The 20990-nt window shown below is 42.6% G+C and overlaps 2 protein-coding genes across 4 annotated transcripts in view; both read left to right on the top strand.

Annotated features, from left to right (window-relative positions):
- Positions 1–15349, top strand: part of LOC147340450 (zinc finger protein 81-like) — a 125865-nt gene extending 110516 nt beyond the window's left edge. For 2 of the 3 annotated variants that reach the window (XM_086386350.1, XM_086386353.1), the window contains exons 5-6: positions 3542–3663; positions 4300–4841. In XM_086386350.1, coding sequence (XP_086242476.1) covers positions 3542–3555 — 14 coding nt within the window. In that variant the 3' untranslated portion in view covers positions 3556–3663; positions 4300–4841. Of the gene's footprint in view, positions 1–3541; positions 3664–4299; positions 4842–15170 lie in introns of those variants that run through there. The other variant, XM_086386352.1, reaches the window with a different exon arrangement.
- LOC147340446 (putative protein SSX9) overlaps positions 8521–20990 on the top strand; it is a 130160-nt gene continuing 117690 nt past the window's right edge. The window contains exon 1 of the mRNA XM_086386361.1: positions 8521–8587. Coding sequence (XP_086242487.1) covers positions 8579–8587 — 9 coding nt within the window. The 5' untranslated portion in view covers positions 8521–8578. The remainder of the gene's footprint in view (positions 8588–20990) is intronic.

Genomic DNA, 20990 nt, shown 5'->3' with positions numbered 1-20990 from the left:
ATTACTAAACTGTTTTCCAAAGTGCCATACCATTTTACGTTCCCACAAGCAGTGTGTAAGTGTTCCATTTGCTTCATATCTTTGCCCTCACTAGGTATAATTACTCCTTTTAAATTTTAGCCATTTTTGTGGGAATGATATGGTATCTCACTGTGGTTTCAATTTACATTTTCCTATAATGCTGTGGAGCGTCTTATGCTTATTTATAATCTATATCATCTTGGTTGGTGTATCTTTTATTTTGCCCAATTGTAAGAGCTCTTTATATATCCTAGATATAAGTCCTTTGTTGGATATATATTTTGCAAATATTTGCTCCCAAGTTTGCCTTTTCATTTGAATAACAGAAGAGAAAAAGTTTTTAATTTTAGTTGAGTCCAGTGTATTTATACTTTCTTTCATAGTCCATGCTTTTTGAGTCATTGTTAAGAAATTTTTGCAAATTTCAAAGTCACTAAGATTTTATCCTATGCTTTCTTCTAGACATTTTATAATATTGGTTCTTACATGCAGTTATGTCCATTTTGATTTAATTTTGTATATAGTCTTAAGAAAGGATTTAAGTTCATTATGTTTTGCATATGGCTGTCCAGTTGTTCCAGAACCATTTGTTTTTTTAAAAAAAAAGTTATCCTCCCACCATTGAATTACCTTGTCATTTCTGTTAAAAGAAAATCAGTTGATTGGTTGTATTTCTGGAAATACTTCAGTTCTTATTTATTTATTTGGCTGCACCGGGTCTTAGTTGTGGCATGCAGAATCTTTAGTTGTGGCATCCAAACTCTCAGTTGTGGCAAGTGTGAGCTAGTTCTCTGACCGTGGATCAAACCCAGTACCCCTGCATTGGGAGTGTGGTGTCTGAGCCACTGGACCTCCAGGGAAGTCCCTCTAGAAGTACTTCAGTTCTATTTTTCTGTTTGTCTGTCTTACTGGCATTGTAACATCACTGATTACTGTAGCTTTATAGTAAGTCTTGAAGTCAAATAGTATAAGTCCTCTAACTTTACTCTTTTCCACAATTTTTAGGCATATATGAGTCTTTTATATTTCCAAATGAATTTTGGAATCAGCTTGTTGGTTACTATAAAAAGCCTGCTTGGGTTTTGATTGGGATTGAATCGAATCTATGGAGCTATTTGGAAATAGTTGACATTTTAATAATACTGAGTTTTCAGATCCATGAACAGATATATCTTTCCATTTATTTAGGTCTTCTTTCATTTCTCTCAAAAGTGTTTTCTAGTTTTTAGTATGCAAATTTTACACATTTTGTCAAATTTATCCCTAAATATTTTATATGTCTATATTATTTTAAATGATACTAGTTATTTTAAAGTTTCCAATAGTTATTTGCTAGGATAGAGAAATACAGTTGACTTTTGCATGTTGAGCTTGTATCCTATAACCTTGCAAAGCTCATTTATAAGTTCTAGTAGCTAGTTTTGATCCTGTAAGCTTTTATACATAGACAATCATGTCATCTGTAAGAAACGGTAGTTTTGCTTCTTTCTTTCCATTTTATTTATTTCTTGTCTTATTGTACTCGCTAGAACCCACTCCAGTATTCTTTCCTGGAGAATCCCAGGGACGGGGGAGCCTGGTGGGCTGCCGTCTATGGGGTCGCACAGAGTCGGACATGACTGAAGCGACTTAGCAGCAGCAGGAGCAGCAGAACCTGCAGTACAATGAGCAGAAGTGACTACAGTGGAAATATTTGCCTTTGTCTTGATCTTAATAAGAAAACAGGTTCAATCCCTGGGTCGGGAAGATCCCTTGGAGTAGGAAATGGCAACCCACTCCAGTATTCTCGCCTGTAATATTCCGTGGACAGAGGAGCCTGGCAGGTAAGAGGAGCCTGGCAGGCTATAGTCCATGGGGCTGCAGAGTCAGACAAGACTGATCACACACCCTGATGGCCTATGTGGGATCTCTCACCTCACCTCAATACATAATATAGTATTGGATTATAATACACTTTGCTATTCCCATCTATTGTTATGATTTATAATCCAATTCCATTGTGATCAGAGAATATACTTTGCCATTATATATACGTAGTCCTGCATCCATGTCTCCATCCCTTCATATACTCTAGGCATCATTCCTGCCTTGTATTCCACCTGTGCTTCCCTTGTCTCCACCCTCATTTGAAATCCACTGAGCCCCGCCCCTGCGCAAGGTATGCTCCCTATGGGCTCCATACACAGCCCTCACAGTGTCCACTGGTCCGTTTCTTTTCCTCTTCTCCCTGCTTGCATGCTAGAGTTCTCTGCAATCCCATCTAATTCTGTAAAACACGGCCCTTCCCATCTGTCCATCTGGTTCCACTCAGTCTCGTCCTGGAGGGGCAATAAGGGCGGTGCTCCGGTACACTGAGGTTATGGGAGTCTAAGCGGCTAATTCATTCTCGGGACTAGAATGGTAAATTTGGGCCCTCTGCTCAGGTTGAACTAACCAAACGAGATATATTCGCTCTTCCTTCACGCAAGAGTTAAGTGTGAGTTACCTCCGAAATCTCTATGGTGTGCGGGCCTTGTGGGGTGGTCTATGTGGTGGACGGGGTACGAAAGACGTAATCAATGATGCTACAGTAATACAGAAGTTCCAGCAATGCCAATAGTGGTACTGGCAGTAAGACAAACAGAAAAATATAGTTGAAGTACTTCCCGAGGGACTTCTATGTGGAGGGCAGGGTGTTTGTAGAGGTTCCCCACAAGCCCCGCCCACTATGGCTTCTTTTGGCAATCATAGGGGAAAAGGGCGGGTCCAGAACACAGACTAAACTTGGGCTTCCTTTTGTGTCTTTTGAAGCGACGGCTGTTTGCAGTTGTTGGCTTGCTGGTGGCGGGTCACTTCCCTTTTAGAAGTTCAGGCTTTGGACAGACCAAACGTTTGTTGTTCATATAAACTTGAGCACTTTGTCCTTATCCTCGCCATTTCTCAGCTTCTTAATTTATGACATAGGGATGAAGATGGTAGCTATGTCATGACTGGTGCAGAGCGTTTGGAGCTAGGCTCTGAGCATACTAAAGGGGTGTGATGGGTTATCTAGGGCATCCTGATTAGTTAGGGATAGAAATATGCTGAGCCACCATGAAAGGGGACTTCCCTGGTGGTGCTAGTGGTAAAGAACCAGCCTGCCAATGCAGGAGATGTAAGAGACTTGGATTTGATCCCTGGGTGGGGAAGATCCCCTGGAGGAGGAAATGGCAATCCACTTCAGTATTTTTGCCTGGAGAATTCCATGAACAGAAAAACCTGGCAGACTGCAGCCCATGGGGTCCCAAAAGTGTTGGACACGGGCTGAAGCGACTTAGCACACAGATATGTGCTAACAGAAATAACAACTATTAGCATTCTGCCCTTATGAGCTGGCACTGTGCTAAGTGCTTTACTTTCTTCAGCTCATTTTCTCAGCCTAACACTGTACCAGGTGAGTACTATCATCATCTTCATTTTATCATTCCAAGCTGGGTGGTGCATGAAATACTTCAAGGTGCTGGGCCTCTCTGCTGACCTCTGCCCCTTCCTGTGTCCACAGCCACTTGCTTGTGAGTCATCTGCTTTCAGAGTCCCCTTGGGATGTGGAGAGTTCCTGCTGCAGCTGTGAAGGGGGTGGCCTGGCTGTGAGGACTGCACAAGAAGATCCCCATGAATTACAAGGTGAGTCAGACCTAGTGGTACTACCATGATACCTAAGGCCACAGTAGATAGATCCCTCTCAGGCTGGACTCAGACCCACCACAGAGCTGTATGTGGGTTTATACACACTGCATTTATATGGGTTGTTTATATGGATTATTTCACTTTCTGACCTCTCCTGGGCCCAGAAAATGGGGGCATGGAACACTCTCCCTAAAATTATATCAATTATTCCACTTTCTCATTTCCCATACCTAAACCTTCACAACTATATCAACAGTGATTTCTCCTGATTTAATTATCTGGGATATGCAGAGAAGCACCAGACTCCCTTCAAATTTGTATACTTCTTTTTCTTGACTTACTCTTTTAGTTAAAACCTTCAAAACACTATTAATAATATCTTCTAGGCATCTAAACTAGTCATTTGACCCCAGGTTTCTATTGTCACTGGGCTTCCCTGGTGGCTCAGACGGTAAAAGCCTGGTGGGCTACATTCCATGGGGTCCCAAAGAGTTGGACACGACTGAGCGACTTCACTTTCTTTTGTTACTACCAGACCATCCTGACGTACCACAGATCCACACTGAATTCCCATAACCCAGAGCTCGGAGCCTTCAATATTTATACCAATTCTCATCTTAATGTACCCCTCAGGGACTCTGCTGGGCCAAGGGGCTGGATCTTCTCTGGTCTGCTCGGCTGGGTCTGTGCCCACTCTTTTGGCTGCTTTCCAGAAACCTGTTGTGCTCTCACAACATCTCCTTTGTTCACATGGTGAGTTTATATATCAAAACAAACATTTGTTTACAGTTTCTATTTTTGTGTCCTAGAAGAAATCTGACTTAAATGCTTGTGGCCAGTCTACCACATTTAATTGGAAGATTCACATTGTGTTTTCATCCTTTAAAATCTCCTCTGGATGCATTATGTTCCCTTTCTCACTCCTGATTCTATATCGGTTTTAACTTTATTTTAATCAAGTTTGAGTGGTCTATAGACTCTTTCCTATTTCAGTGGTGTTTTGGTTTCATGTGTCAAGTATAATATATATTTTTAGAAAATGTCTCTTCATTCACCTTTCTCCTATTATTTGAAATCACTTTGTTGTTCTGTTTATAACTTCTTGAGAAAGATGCTTAGCTAGCAAATCTTTATTGTTCCCAACATATTCATTAAAGATTATACATTTTCCTCTATATGTTCCTTTAAGCCCATAAGTTTTTTTCTATAAACTTTTAAATCAAAGTATACCATTTATCCAGGAAAGTATACACATTTTAAAAGTATAGCTCAATGAATTTTAGAGCACAGCCTTGTAACCACCCCTGAGATCAAGAAGTTAAACATTCTCAGTGACCCAGGAGTGCCTTTCTCGGCTCCCTGTGGTGTGGACCTGTACTGCTTTGGAAATATGAAGAATCATTTTCAGTTGTCACAAGACAAGGCAGGACTGAAGTAATTTGTTCAATAGAGGTGGGGAGATGAAACATCCTGCAGGGTGTGGGATAGATCTGCCCAACACAGAACTGTCCCACCCAAAATGCCAACAGCTCTACCACTGACAGACATGGGGGCAGACTCATCCTTGCTCCCTTTGCTGCCGTGGCCCCAGCCTGTGACCTGTTAGCTTACTCACACCCTCCAATTCCAGTTGCCTTTCATTCCCAGATGTCTGTAGTTACCTGCCACATTTATCTGGCACCTGTGCCCTGTCCCACCTGGTGTGTCCACCTGGAAATGCCTTTTCTGGATTAGCCTGAGGGACACAATGCACCTTTCAAAACTTATACCCCTTCCACGGCTTTGCAGCATTTGGGTGTCCACACTACTGACTATAAGCCCTTCAAGGATAGGAAATGTGTATTCTGCAATTTCTGTTTCCCCAAACACCCAGGAAAACCCCAGCTACATAAAAGGAGTTCAAAAAAGGTTTGTTATATGAATACTCAATAGTATGGTGTTCATTATATGATTTTATTTTAATTGGGAAGCTTTATTTAATACAGTGGGTATCTTGCCATGAGCATCGGCTGTACTGTTGTTCCTGCAAAATTATTTGATCCTTTATCCATTCTGTGGCTGATCAATCTCAAATAAAAACAGTTTTTGGCTGTTATCAATAAAGCTCCTCTGGACATTCTAGTACATGCTATTTAGTGCACATATGTACACATTTCTGTTTGGTATATACATAGAAATCGAATGGCTGGACCATATCATAGATGTATTGTTAGCTCTTGAAGCAACTATTGATATTTTCCAAAGTGGCTATACCATTTTACATCCCCCCTAGCAGAGGAGGAGAATTTCTGCTGTTCCACACCCTCACCAGCACTTGGCAGCAAATGCCTCCCTTTCTGTGACTGCATCTTCTAGATTTCTTCCACCATGTGCCTTGAGTCTCTTTCTTTTCATTGTTTTCCATTCTTTTAGTTCTCTGTAATTCAGTAATGGTATTTTCTATTTTCTATTATCCATGCCTCACCTGTTTCCAGTTTGCTACTAAAACCTGTTGATTTTTTTTAATTTATTTTTTTATTGAAGGATAATTGCTTTACAGAATTTTGTTGGTTTTTGTCAAACCTCAACATGAATCAGCCATAGGTATACATATATCCTCTCCCTTTTGAACCTCCCTCCCATCTCCTGCCCCATCCTACCCCTCTAGGTTGATACAGAGCCCCTGTTTGAGTTTCCTGAGTCATACAGCAAATTCCTGTTGGCTGTCTATTTTACATATGGTAATTAAATTTACATGTTATTCTTTCCATACATCTCACCCTCTCCTCTCTTCTCTCCATGTCCATAAGTCTATTCTCTATGTCTGTTTCTCCATTGCTTCCCTGTAAATAAATTTTTAAGTACCATTTTTCTAGATTCCGTATATATGCATTAGAATATGATATTTATCTTTCTCTTCTGACTCACTTCACTCTGTATAATAGGTTCTAGGTTCATCCACTTCATCAGAACTAACTCAAATGTATTCCTTTTTATGGCTGAGTAATTTTCCATTGTATATATGAACCACAACTTCTTTATCCATTCATCTGTCAATGGACATCTAGGTTGCTTCCATGTTCTAGCTATTGTTAATAGTGCTGCAGTGAACAATGGGATACATGTGTCTTTTTCAATATTTGTTTCCTCGAGGTATATGCCTAGAAGTGGGATTGCTGGGTCTTATGGTGGTTTTATTCCTAGTAAAACCTTCTGTTGATTTCTTACTTTCACTTACTGTGATTTTTAGCTACAGACTTTCTGTATGTTGTTTTTTTTTTTTTCATAAATTCCCATTGTTTGGTGACTTTCTTCATTTTACCATATCTTAAATTGAATATGTTAATTTCTTGGTCTTTTTTTTGCCAGAGCTTGTGCAATTTTCGCTATGCTATGCTATCTCCAGCTGAAAGAAGTTGGTGATACCACCATAAAGGGTACTATATTAAAATCCAACTAAATGTTTATAAAGGATAAATAAAACAAACTATATCAGGGAAAAGACATTTTCCAAAATATTAGTTACGAGAGCTTAAAAAAAACTTCTAGAATTACATCCCCTTAATCCTAAATTATTAATCTTATTACTCCATCATTTACATTTACATTATTGGAAATTTACTGTTTTTATCAAAGTATAGTTGATCTACAGTGTTGTGCTGGTTTGAGGTATATAGCAAAGTGACTGTTTTTTCAGATTCTTTTCCCTTACAGATTATTATAAAATTATTGAGTATAGCTCTAGGTGCTATACTGTATGTCCTTTGTTGTTGTTGTTTAGTCGCTACGTTGTTTCTGAGTTTAGTGCAACAAGGTACCAAGAAGATAAAAGTGTGCTCTGAAGGGGCCATGTTGCCTGAGGCTGCTAGCCTTGGAACCAAGGAGGGGTTAGGGTGGAGGTGGAACTCCTGCAATGAAGAGACCCCAGAGTGCTTTGTTCCAAACAAGATAGAGGTTCCTTTTCCCTCTCATAAGATTCCAGGGTGAGTGATGGGCCCTCTGTGGGTGAAGGGTACTAGGGCAGCATTGCCACCCTCCTAGGGCACTGCCCTCATCTGTAGCATGGAGAGACTGGGCCATGGGCCCACCTGGGTCCCAGGGTAAAGGACAGAGGTCCTATTAGCAGGGAAGTGGCTAGAACTGGGTTCCTGGTACATGAGGGGACTGTGTCACACAAGGCACACTTCCAGTACAGCCTGTCAGCTCCCCAGGGGCAGAGGGTGACCCCTCATACCCAGCACAAGATCCAGCGCTTGGCTCACTGATGAATGAATGGCTCCAAGAGCCAATGCACAGAGGCTTCTCAAAAGTACTTTTCACACTTGGGTGCCACTCAGGGTGGGGACCTGAGGAAGCGGGAGGTAGGGGGTGGGTGGTGCTTGCTGAAGCTGAGAAGAGGGTGCAGGAAGGGCCCAGGCAGGAGGAAACTCAGCCAGAATTTGGAGAAGTAAATTCCACTGAGAGAAATGTTGATGGGGAACACAGGAAGGACTGAAGTGGGACTGGCTGGAGGACACTTTTCCTACAGGGTTTCCTGGACTGTATGGGGAGAGTAGCAGGGCTGGCTGACCCCACAGAGAATGGGCCCTAAGAGGCCCTCTGAGCTCAGGGAGTGGAAGAAAGCACTACTACATCCTCAGCAGCAGAGAGGTTTCACAGTAACATGTAGGCCAAGGCTGAGCCTGCTGCTGGGGGCTGCCCAGGGTTCTCCCAGAGGAGCCCTTAAGCCCATCCCATTTTCCCAGCCAGCTTTGCCAGGTGGCCGGGGCACTGGAGATTCTGGACTCTGCTTCCCCACAAAAAGGAGACCAAGTGTGATGGTGGCAGTGAGGGTGGTTGTGGTGGTGCATGGTTTGGGATCAGAACACTTGTCTTTCTGTTTATACAGGACAGAGGGAGGAGGTAAGAAGAGGAAGTGTCCAGAATCATTGTCATGTTCGAGGTGAGCATGGCTAGAAGCATGTGCTCTGTCTCACACAAAGAAAAGGGAGATGTGTCAGTGCTTCATACCTTTAGGAAACAGGGAAATGCTTTCTAGTGCCCTGGATACATTTCGGTTCAGTGGCCCTCCAAGCAGTCCAGGGTCATTGTTGAAGGTCACCCAGGCAAGCCACTTTCAACTGCAACCGCCTCATCTTTAGAATGTTGACAAGTTGCTTATCCTGTAGATGCAGGACCGCAGAGAGAGTGAAGTAAGATAGGAAACTTTGAAGCATGGCAACAAGGAGCTAATACTGTGCCCAGGTAAGGAAATAGTCTCTGATAAAGTGAGCCTAATCAGATTGGAAAGATTCCATAAATATTATTGGTCTAAAACACTGCTCAAATTCCTAATGAACACATACCCCCAAAGGACCAGTTAATTTTTAAACCATTTATTTAGAAATAACTTCAAACTGAGAATTTCTGTGAATAATACAGAGAATTCCTATAAGCCCTTCAACCAAATTCAACAATTGTTAGTATTTTACCACATTTTCTTTGTGATTCTCCTTCCTTCCTTCCCTCCATCCTCTCTCTATATACACATTTATATATATAGGCATTATTTCCTTTTTATGAACCACTTTATAGTAGGTTGCAGACATGATGGCTCCTTGTTCCTGGATACTTCCCCATGCATTTCCCAAGGACAAGTACATTCTCCTACATAACCACGGTCTTAGCTTGGGCTACCATAACAATACCATAGACTGGGTGACTTAAGCAACAGAAATGTGTTCTCATACAGTTCTGGAGACTAGAAGGAAGTCTAAGATCAAGGTTCTGGCTGACTGCATTTCTAACAAGGGCTTCCTTCTTGGCTTGTAGATGGTAGTATACTTTTTTCCCCCAAACTTTAAACTTTTTTTTTTTTGCATTGGGATATAACCGATTAACAATGTGTGGTAGTTTCAGGTGAACTGCAGAGGGATTCAGCCATATATATACATGTATCCATTCTCCCCCAAAGCCCCCTTTCATCGAGGCTGGCATATAACATTGAGCAGAGTTCCATCTAGATCTTTGTTAGTTATCCATTTTAAATATAGCAGTGTGTATATTTTAAATGGATAACCAACAGAAACCTTTTGTATAGCACATGGAACTCTGCTCAATATTATATGCCAGCCTGGAGCGGAGCAGGGTTTAGGGGAGAATGGATACATGTATATGGATGGCTGAGTTCCTTCACTGTTCGCCTGAAACTATCACAACATTGTTCATTGGCTATATCCCAATGCAAAATGAAAAGTTTAAAGTTTGGGGAAAAAACAGTAGACAGCCAGGAAGGAAGCACTTGTTAGAAATGGAATCAGCCACAACCTTGATCTTAGACTTCTGGTGTTAAAAAAAATAAAATTGAATTGAAGTCGCTCAGTCGTGTCTGACTCTTTGCGATCCCATGGACTGTAGTCTACCAGGCTTCTCTGTCCATAGAATTTTCCAGGCAAGAGTACTGGAGTGGATTGCCATTTCCTTCTCCAGGGGATCTTCCTGACCCAGGGATCGAACCCAGGTCTCCTGGATTGCAGGCAGACGCTTTACCCTCTGAGCCACCAGGGAAGCCCATAGTAAATTAAAAAAATAAATACAGCAGTGTATACTTGACCTTCCCAAAGGCACTAACCATCCCTTCCCCCTGGCAACCATAAGTTTTTTTCTAAGTCTGTGAGTCTGTTTTTGTTTTGTAAGTTTGTTTGTATCATTTCTTCTTAGATTCCACATATAAGTGATGTCACATGATATTTCTCCTCCTCTAACTTCATTCAGTGTGACACTCTCTAGGTCCATGTTGCTGCAAATGGCATTTCATTCTCTTTAATGGCTGAGTAATATTCCATGGTTTATATATACCATATCTTCTTTATTTATTCCTCTGTCAATGGGCATTTAGGTTGCTTCCATGTCTTGGTTATTGTAAATACTGCTACAGTGAACATTGGGGTGCATGTATCCTTTCGGGCCATGTTTTTCTCCAGATATATGCCCAGGAGTGGGATTGCAGGGTCATATGGTAGCACTATTCTTAGTTTTTTAGAGAACCTCCATACTGTTCTCCATAGTGGCTGTACCAATTTACATTCCCACAAACAGTGTAAGAGGGTGCCCTTCTCTCCACATCTTCTACAGCATTTGTTGTTTGTGGATTTTTTGATGATGGCTATTTTGACTGCTATGAGGTGATATCTCATTGTAGTTTTAATTTGCATTTCTCTAATAACTAGTAGCAATGTTGAATGTCTTTTCATGTGCCTCTTGGCCATCTGTATGTCCTCTTTGGAGAAATGTCTATTCAGGTCTTCTGCCCATTTTATGAGTGGGTTGTTTGTTTTGATGCTATTAAGCATCATAAGCTGTTTGTAAATTTTGGAGACTAAGCCCTTATAGGCCACGTCATTTGCAAATATTTTATCCCAGTCTGTAGTTTTTCATTGTTTATTGTTTCCTTTGCTGTGTAAAAGCTTTTAAGTAGGTCCCATTTATTTTTCCTTTTATTTCCATTATTCTAGGAGATGGATTGAAAAAGATGTTGCTGTGATTTATGTCAGAAAGTGTTCTGCTATATTTACCTCTAGGAATTTTATAGTGTCCTGTCTCACATTTAGGTCTTTAATCCATTTTGAGCTTATTTTTGTGTATAGAGTTAAGGAATGATCTAAAATAACTTTTTTACATGTGGCTGTCCCGTTTGCCCAGCACCATTTGTTGAAGAGACTGTCTTTCCAACATTGTGTAGTCTTGCCTCCTTTGTCATAGATTAATTGACCATAGGTGCATAGACTTATTTCTGGGTTTTCTATCCTGATGCATTATAGATGGCTGTCTTCTCACTGTTTCCTCAAATGGCCTTTCCTGGCTGGATGCACATAGACAGTGAGCATGAGCCTTCTCTAATATCTCTTCTTATAAGGACACTAATCCTATAAGATCAAGGCACCACCCTTAGTTCAGTTCAGTTCAGTCTCTCAGTTGTGTCTGACTCATTGCGATGCCATGGACTGCAGCACACCAGGCCTCCCTGTCCATCACCAACTCCCGAAGTTTACTCAAACTCATGCCCATTGAGTCGGTGATGCCATCCAACCATCTCATCCTCTCTCATCCCCTTCTCCTCCTGCCTTCAATCTTTCCCAGCATCAGGGTCTTTTCAAATGAGTCAGCTCTTTGCATCAGGTAGCCAAAGTATTAGTTTCAGCTTCAGCATCAGTCCTTCTAATGAGTATTCAGGACTGATTTCCTTTAGGATGGACTGGTTGGATCTCCTTGCAGTCCAAGGGATTCTCAAGAGTCTTCTCCAACACCACAGTTCAAAAGCATCAATTCTTTGGCACTCAGTTTTCTTTACAGTCCAACTCTCACATCCATACATGACTACTGGAAAAACCGTAGCCTTGACAAGACAGACCTTTGTTGGCAAAGTAATGTCTCTGCTTTTTAATACTCTGCTGCTGCTGCTGCTACATCACTTCAGTCATGTCCAACTTTGTGCAACCCCATAGACGGCAGCCCACTAGGCTCCTCTGTCCCTGGGATTCTCCAGGCAAGAATACTGGAGTGGGTTGCCATTTCCTTCTCCAGTGCATGAAAGTGGAAAGTGAAAGTGAAGTTGCTCAGTCGTGCCCGACTCTTACTGACCCCATGGACTGCAGCCTACCAGGCTTCTCCGTCCGTGGGGTTTTCCAGGCAAGAGTACTGGAGTGGGTTGCCATTGCCTTCTCCAAATACTCTGTCTAGGTTGGTCATAACTTTTCTTCCAGGGAGTAAGTGTCTTTTAATTTCATGGCTGCAATCACCATCTGCAGTGATTTTGGAGCCCCCCAAAATAGTCTGCCACTGTTTACCCATCTATTTGCCACGAAGTGATGGAACCAGATGCCATGATCTTTGTTTTCTAAATGTAGAGTTTTAAGCCAATTTTTTCACTCTCTTCTTTCACTTTCATCAAAAGGCTCTTTAGTTCTTCACTTTCTGCCATAAGGGTGGTGTCATCTGCATATTGGAGGTTATTGCCCAGGAATCTTGATTCCAGCTTTTGCTTCTTCGAGCCCAGTGTTTCTCATGATGTACTCTGCATATAAGTTAAATAAACAGGGTGACAATACACAGCCTTGACATATTCTTTTCCCAATTTGGAACCAGTCTGTTGTTCCATGTCCAGTTCTAACTGTTGCTTTCTGACCTGCATAGAGATTTCTCAGGAGGCAGGTCAGGTGGTCTGGTATTCTCATCTCTTTCAGAATTTTCCAAAGTTTATCGTGATCCACACAGTCAAAGGCTTTGGCATAGTCAATAAAGCAGAAATAGATGTTTTTTTCTGGAATTCTCTAGCTTTTTCAATGATCCAGCAGATGCTGGCAATTTAATCCCTCGTTCCTCTGCCTTTTCTAAAACCAGCTTGAACATCTGGATTGTTCATGCATTGTTGAAGCCTGGCTTGGAGAACTTTTGATCATTACTTTACTAGAGTGTGAGATGAATGCAATTGTGCGGTAGTTTGAGCATTCTTTGGCATTGCCTTTCCTTGGGATTGGAAGGAAAACTGACCTTTTCCAGTCCTGTGGCCACTGCTGAGTTTTCCAAATTTGCTGGCATATTGCATGCAGCACTTTAACAGCATCATCTTTCAGGATTTGAAATAGCTCAACTGGAATTCCATCACCTCCACTAGCTTTGTTTGTAGTGATGCTTCCAAAGACCCACTTGACTTTTCATTCCAAGATGTTTGGCTCTAGGTGAGTGATCACACCATCGTGATTATCTGGGTCATGAAGATCCCTTTTGTACGGTTCCTCTGTGTATCCTTGCCACCTCTTCTCAATATCTTCTGCTTCTGTTAGGTCCATACCATTTCTGTCCTTTATGGAGCCCATCTTTGCATGAAATGTTCCCTTGGTATCTCTAATTTTCTTGAAGAGATCTCTAGTCTTTCCCATTCTGTTGTTTTCCTCTATTTCTTTGCATTGATCACTGAAGAAGGCTTTCTTATCTCTTCTTGCTATTCTTTGGAATTCTGCATTCAGGTGCTTATATCTTTCCTTTTTCCTTTGCTTTTTGCTTCTCTTCTTTTCACAGCTATTTGTAAGGCCTCCCCAGACAGCCATTTTGCTTTTTTGAATTTCTTTTTCTTGGGGATGGTCTTGATCCCTGTCTCCTGTACAGTGTCATGAATCTCTGTCCATTGTTCATCAGGCACTCTATCAGATCTAATCCCTTGAATCTATTTGTCACTTCCACTGTATAATCGTTAGGGATTTGATTTAGGTCATACCTGAATGATCTAGTGGTTTTCCCTACTTTCTTCAATTTAAGTCCGAATTTGTGAATAAGGAGTTCATGATCTGAGCCACAGTCAGCCCAGTCTTGTTTTTACTGACTGTATAGAGCTTCTCCATCTTTGGCTGCAAAGAATATAATCAGTTTGATTTCGGTGTTGACCATCTGGTGATGTCCATGTGTAGAGTCTTCTCTTGTGTTGCTATGAGCAGTGCGTTCTCTTGGCAAAACTCTATTAGCCTTTGCCCTGCTTCATTCCGTATTCCAAGGCCAAATTTGCCTGTTACTCCAGGTGTTTCTTGACTTCCTACTTTTGCATTCCAGGCCCCTATAATGAAAAGGACATCTTTTGGGGGTATTAGTTCTAGAAGGTATTGTAGGTCTTCATAGAACGGTGAACTTCAGCTTCTTCAGCATTACTGGTCAGGGCATAGACTTGGATTACCGTGATATTGAGTGGTTTACCTTGGAAATGAACAGAGATCATTCTGTTGTTTTTGAGATTACATCCAAGTACTGCATTTTGGATTCTCTTGTTGACTATGATGGCTATTCATTTCTTCTAAAGGATTTCTGCCCACAGTAGTAGATATAATGGTCATCTGAGTTAAATTCACCCATTCCAGTCATTTCAGTTCGCTGATTCCTAAAATGTCAACATTCACTCCTGCCATCTCCTGTTTGACCACTTCCAGTTTGCCTTGATTCATGGACCTGACATTCCAGGTTCCTATGCAATATTGCTCTTAACAGCATCAGACCTTGTTTCTATCACCAGTCACATCCACAGCTGGGTATTCTTTTTGCTTTGGCTCCATCTCTTCATTCTTTCTGGAGTTATTTCTCCACTGATCTCCAGTAGCACAAGGGGCACCTACCGACCTGGGGAGTTCATCTTTCAGTGTCTTATCCTTTTGCCTTTTCATACTGTTCATGGGGTTCTCAAGGCAAGAATACTGAAGTGGTTTGCCATTCCCTTCTCCAGTGGACAACATTTTGTTAGAACTCTCCACCATGACCAGTCTATCTTGGGTGGCCCTATGGGCATGGCTCATAGTTTCATTGAGTTAGATAAGGCTGTGGCCCATGTGATTAGATTGGTTAGTTTTCTGTGATTGTGGTTTTCAGTCTGTCTGCCCTCTGATGGAGAAAGATAAGAGGCTTATGGAAGCTTCCTGATGGGAGAGACTGACTGAGGGGGAAAATGGGTCTTGTTCTGATGGGTGGGGCCATGCTCAGTAAATCTTTAATCCAATTTTCTGTTGAAGGGTGCAGCTGTGTTCCATCCCTGCTATTTACCTGGGGAAAAACTATGGTGGAGGTAATGAAGATAATGGTGACCTCCCTCAAAAGATCCCATGCATGTACTGCTACATTCAGTGCCCCCAGCCCTGCAGCAGGCCACCACCGACCCACACCTCCACCGGAGACTCCTGGACATCCACAGGCAAGTCCATTACCGTCTCCTGTAGGGTCACTGCTCTTTTCTCCTGGGTCCTGGTGCACAAGGTTCTGTTGTGCCCTCCAAGAGTCTATTTCCCAGTCCTGTGTAAGTTCTGGCAGCTCTGTGGTGGGGTTAATGGCGACCTCCTCCAAGAGGGCTTATGCCATACCCAAGTCTGCTGCACCCAGAGCCCTGTCCCTGCGACAGAGCACCACCAATCCATACCTCCACAGGAGACACTCAAACACAATTCTGTCTCAGTCTCTGTGGGGTCCTGGGTCCTCAGGGTTTGTTTGAGCCCTCTGAGCATCTCTGGTGGGAATGGGGTTTGATTCTAAACATGAATTTACCCCTCCTACCATCTTGCTGGGGCTTCTCCTTTGCTCTTGGACGTGGGGTATCTCCTCACAGCCACTCCAGCATCTACTGTCTTGCTGGGGTTTCTCTGACCTTGGACGTGTGGTATCTCCAAGGGTATCTCCTTGTATCACAAGGGTATCTCCACCATTAGACTTCATTTAACCTTAATTACTTCCTCAGAAGGAATTCCCTGGTGACTCAGAAGGTAAAGAGTCTGCCTGCAATGAGGGAGAACCAGGTTCGATCCCTGGATCAGGAGGATCCCCTGGAGAAGGAAATGGCAACCCACTCCAGTATTCTTGCCTGGAAAATCCCATGGACAGAGGAGCCTGGCAGGCTACAGTCCATGGGGTTGCAAAGAGTTGGACATGACTGAAGCAACTTCACTTCACTTCACTTCACTTCACTTCACTTCTTCAGAGGCCCCACTTCCCTTTCAGTACTTTAAATATATCTTGCCATTCTCTTCTGGCCTGCAGAGTTTCTGCTGAAAGATCAGCTGTTAATTGTATGGAGTTTCCCTTGTATGTTACTTGTTGCTTTTCTCTTGCTGCTTTTAATATTCTTTCTTTCTGTTTAGTCTTTGTTAGTTTGATTAGTATTTGTCCTGGCATGTTTCTCCTTGGGTTTATGCTGCATGGGACTCTGTGCTTCTTGGACTTGATTGACTATTTCCTTTCCCATGTTGGGGAAATTTTTTTTGTTTATTTTAATTGGAGGCTAATTACTTTACAGCATTGTGGTGGTTTTTGCCATACATTCATATGAATCAGCCATGGGTGTACATGTGTTCCCCATCCTGAACCCCTCTCCCACCTCCCTCCCCATCCCATCCCTCGGGGTCATCCCAGTGCACCAGCCCTGAGCACCCCTGTCTCATGCATGGAACCTGGACTGGCGATCTATTTCACATATGATAATATACATATTTCAGTGCTGTTCTCTCAAATCATCCCACCCTTGCCTTCTCCCAGAGTCCAAAAGTCTGTTCTTTACATCTGTGTCTCTTTTGCTGTCTCACATATAGGGTCATCGTTACCATCCTCCTAAATTCCATATATATGCATTAATATACTGTATTGGTGTTTTTCTTTCTGACTTACTTCACTCTGTATAATAGGCTCCAGTTTCATCCACCTCGTTAGAACTGATTCAAATGCATTCTTTTTAATAGCTGAGTAACATTCCATTGTGTATATGTACCACAGATTTCTTACACATTATAATCTCTTCAAAAATTTTCTGAGACCCTTTCTTTTTCTCTTCTTCTTCTGGGACTCCTATAATTTGAATTTTAGTGCATTTTGTCTCAGACGTCTTTGAGACTATCCTCAGTTCTTTTCATTCTTGTTCCTTAATTCTGCTCTTTGGCAGCTATTTCCACCATTCTATCTTCCACCTCACTTATCCATTCTTCTGCCTCAAATATTCTGCCACTGATTCCTTATAGAGTATTTTTAATTTCAGTAATTGTGTTGTTCGTCTGTTTATTCTTTATTTCTTCTAGGTCCTTGTTAAATATGTTAATTGATTCTTGCATTTTCTCCATTCTACTTTCGAGGTTTTGGATCATGTTTACTATCAGTACTCTGAATTCTTTTTCAGGTAGTTTGCCTATTTCCTCTTTGTTTATTTGGTCTTGTGTGTTTCTAGCTTGTTCCTTCATTTGCACAATATTTCTCTGCCTTTTCATTTTTTTTTAACTGACTGTGTTTGAGGTCTCCTTTTCCCAGTCTTCAGGGTCAAATTCCTTCTTCCTTTTGGTTTCTGTCCTTGGTGGGTAAGGTTGGTCCAGTGGATTTTGTAGGCCTTGTGTTGGGTGTGACTTATGCTTGCTTTCTGGTGGGAGGAGGGGAGGGGTTTTTTTTCCCCCCTCTGCTGGGCAGGGTGTGTGAGGTTATAATCCTGTCTGCTCATGATTTGGTTTGTGTTTTTGGTTTGGTTTTTGTTTGTTGTTTGGATGAGGCATCCTGCACAGGGTGCTGCTGGAAGTTGGGCAATGCTGGGTCTTCTATACATGTGGTTGCCTTTGTGGGTGTTCTCACTAATTAATACTTCCTAGGGTTAGGAGTTCACTGGCAGTCTAGGCTCTTGGAAGTAGCACTCCCACTCCACAGACTCAGGGCCCAGTCTCTGGCTGGGGAACTGAGGTTCCACAAGTGGTTTGTCATGGCATTCAGTTCAGTTCAGTCACTCAGTCATGTCCGACTCTTTGCGACCCCATGAATCGCAGCACACCAGGCCTCCTTGTCCATCACCAACTCCTGGAGTTCACTCAAACTCACGTCCATCAAGTAGGTGATGCCATCCAGCCATCTCATCCTCTGTCGGGGTCCCCTTCTCCTCCTGCCCCCAATCCCTCCCAGCATCAGAGTCTTTTCCAATGAGTCAACTCTTCGCATGAGGTGGCCAAAGTACTGGAGTTTCAGATTTAGCATCAGTCCTTCCAGTTAACACCCAGGACTGATCTCCTTCAGAATGGACTGGTTGGATTCCTTGCAGTCCAAGAGAATCTCAAGAGTCTTCTCCAACACCACACTTCAAAAGCATCAATTCTCCGGCGCTCAGCTTTCTTCACAGTCCAACTCTCACATCCATACATGACTACTGGAAAAACCATAGCCTTGACTAGACAGACCTTTGTTGGCAAAGTAATGTCTCTGCTTTTGAATATGCTATCTAGGTTGGTCATAACTTTCTTTCCAAGAAGTAAACATCTTTTAATTTCATGGCTGCAATCACCATCTGCAGTGATTTTGGAACCCCAAAAAATAAATTCTGACACTGTTTCCACTGTTGCCCCATCTGTTTCCCATGAAGTGATGGGACCAGATGCCATGATTTTAGTTTTCTGAATGGTGAGCTTTAAGCCAACTTTTTCACTCTCCTCTTTCACTTTCATCAAGAGGCTTTTTAGTTCCTCTTCACACTTTCTGTTATGGCATTGAAAGTGAAAGTGAAGTTGCTCAGTGGTGTCCGACTCTTTGTGACCCAATGGACTGTAGCCTACCAGGCTCCTCCCTCCATGGGATTCTCCAGGCAAGAGTACTGGAGTGGGTTGCCATTTTCCTTCTCTAAAAACTAACATGAGCACAATGCATTGGCTGGGAATGCATTGGCCAGTTATGGAATTAAAGAGGATTAAAACAAACACAAGAAAACAAAACAAGAAACAGAAGACTAATCCCAGACAAATGTTAAGTACAAACAAAATCAGGCAAATAATAACAAAAATAATGGAATACACACACACACACACACACATACACAAACAAAATCAAGATTGACCCAGCAAGCAAAGGAAACCAAAAATGATATCAACCAGTTAAAAACAAAACTAACTAAAGCACAAACCAGAAAACAAAACCAGAGGAAGGTGTCAACTGGGGAATACAGCAATGAAAACAAAACATACAAACATGGTGACAAAAAGAAAGAATATAAAAGCAAACTTTATTAAATAGAGTGTAGATTAAAAAGATTAATATATATATATGAATAATTACACCAGATAAAGAACAATAAGAAAAGCAAACAAAAGAATAAATATAAAAAAATAATAAATTTAAAACAACTTTTTAAAGAAAAAACCCCACAGAACCACAGAAGGCCAATGCAGAGGCAGTATATAAAGGAAATAAAAAATGTGATTTAAAAAATTCTCAAAAGCTTAAATGAATTTAGTAGTACTAAAAAAACCAACAACTACAGCAAGAGGGAAAAAAAGAAAAAAATCCAGATGCAACTTCAGAACAAATCAAAATATAAAAATAATAATGTTTTCTTGGAATTCAGCTGTAAGCATCCTTTCCCTTGCTGTGAGTCACAGTCCACCTCACCTCCTTAGGATGCCCTCCAATACTGGGCTGGTCTCGGGACCTGCTGTGGGGGCAGCTCAGACTCTAATTGGGTCCTGTTCCTGTGTGTTCTTGCCTCCAATGTCCACAGCTTCCAGAGCTACTGTTTTTTCTTTTGTGGGAATTCTCACTGTCCTTTTATATATTCCATAGACACGGAGTCTGCCTAGTTGATACTGTGGATTTAATCTGCAGCTTGTACAACTGGTGGGACAGTTTTGGGTCCTCTTCCTTAGCCGCACTGCTTCTGGGCTTAAATTGTGGTTTTATGTGCACCTATGCATGTGAATCATCTACAGGGGTTTGCTCCTGAGGCTGCCCTGGAAGACTTGGGTCAGCCCCAGTGAAGACTGGGTGTGGAGGTGGTGCAGCTGCTTGGATTGCAGGAGCCCTGGCAGCACCCAGTACTCAGGGGAGCCATCAGCTAGGGCAGCAGGAAATATGGTGCTCTTAGGGTTTTTCTAGCCTCTGGCAGCTCTGTCCCAGTGAGGATTGAGCATGGAGGTGGCATGGTTCCTTGGGTCACAGGGACCCTGGCTATGCTGTGTATGGCAGGGGCACCATTGGTGCAGGAGATGTGCTGCTATTAGGTTTTTCTCTAGTCTCTGGCGGCTCTTTTACAGTGAGGAATGAGCATGGAAGTGGCACAGCTGCTTGGATCACAGGGTCCCTGGTGGCACCAAGTGTGCAGACACATGGACTGCCTCAGTCGAAGGATCGATGGCCCTATTACTCTTTTCCTAGCTTCTAGCAGCTGGCAGCAGATCCTCTTTGGTCCTTCTCTGTTGCTCGGCCCATTCAGGCACTTTAAAGGCCCCATGGCTGGGGTCCGTCTCTATGACATGGCATATCAGGCGCTTAAATGGCCACCCAGGCTGGGGTCCTTCTCTGTGGTCTGGTGCGTCAGGCACTTAAAAGGCCACCCTGGCTGGGGCCCTTCTCTGTTGCTTGGCATATCAGGCATTTAAAGCTCTCATGCCCCGGCTGGGGTTCATCTCTGTTGCTCAGCTTGTCAGGTGCTTAAATGGTCGCACTGGTTGGGGTCGTTCCCTATTGCTCAATGTGTCAGGTGCTTAAGGGCCCCGCCTACCCCGTTGGGGTCCTTCTCTGTTGCTCAGTGTGTCGGGTGTTTAAAAGGTCCCCATAGTTGGAGTCCTTCTCTGTTGCTTGGAGGGACAGGCACCTAAATCACCACCCTGACTGGGGTCCTTCTCTATTAGTTGGCATGTCAGGTACTTATAAGTGCCTCTGGCTGAGCTCCTCCTCTTTTGCTTAGTGCATCAGGCGCTGAAATGGCCACCCATCTTGGGGTCCTTTTTTGTTGCTTGGTGCATCAGGTACTTAAAGGGCCCACCTGGTTGGGTCCCTCTCTATTGCTCGATGTGTCAGGTGCTTAAATGGCCCCCCACCTGCAGTTGCGGGGGTCC

The sequence above is a fragment of the Bos grunniens genome, chromosome X (assembly GCF_055505025.1).
Source record: "Bos grunniens cultivar Pamir isolate PY7600 chromosome X, Bosgru_T2T1.0, whole genome shotgun sequence".
NCBI classification, from domain to species: domain Eukaryota; kingdom Metazoa; phylum Chordata; class Mammalia; order Artiodactyla; family Bovidae; genus Bos; species Bos grunniens.
This window is presented reverse-complemented; position numbering and strand designations above follow the sequence as displayed.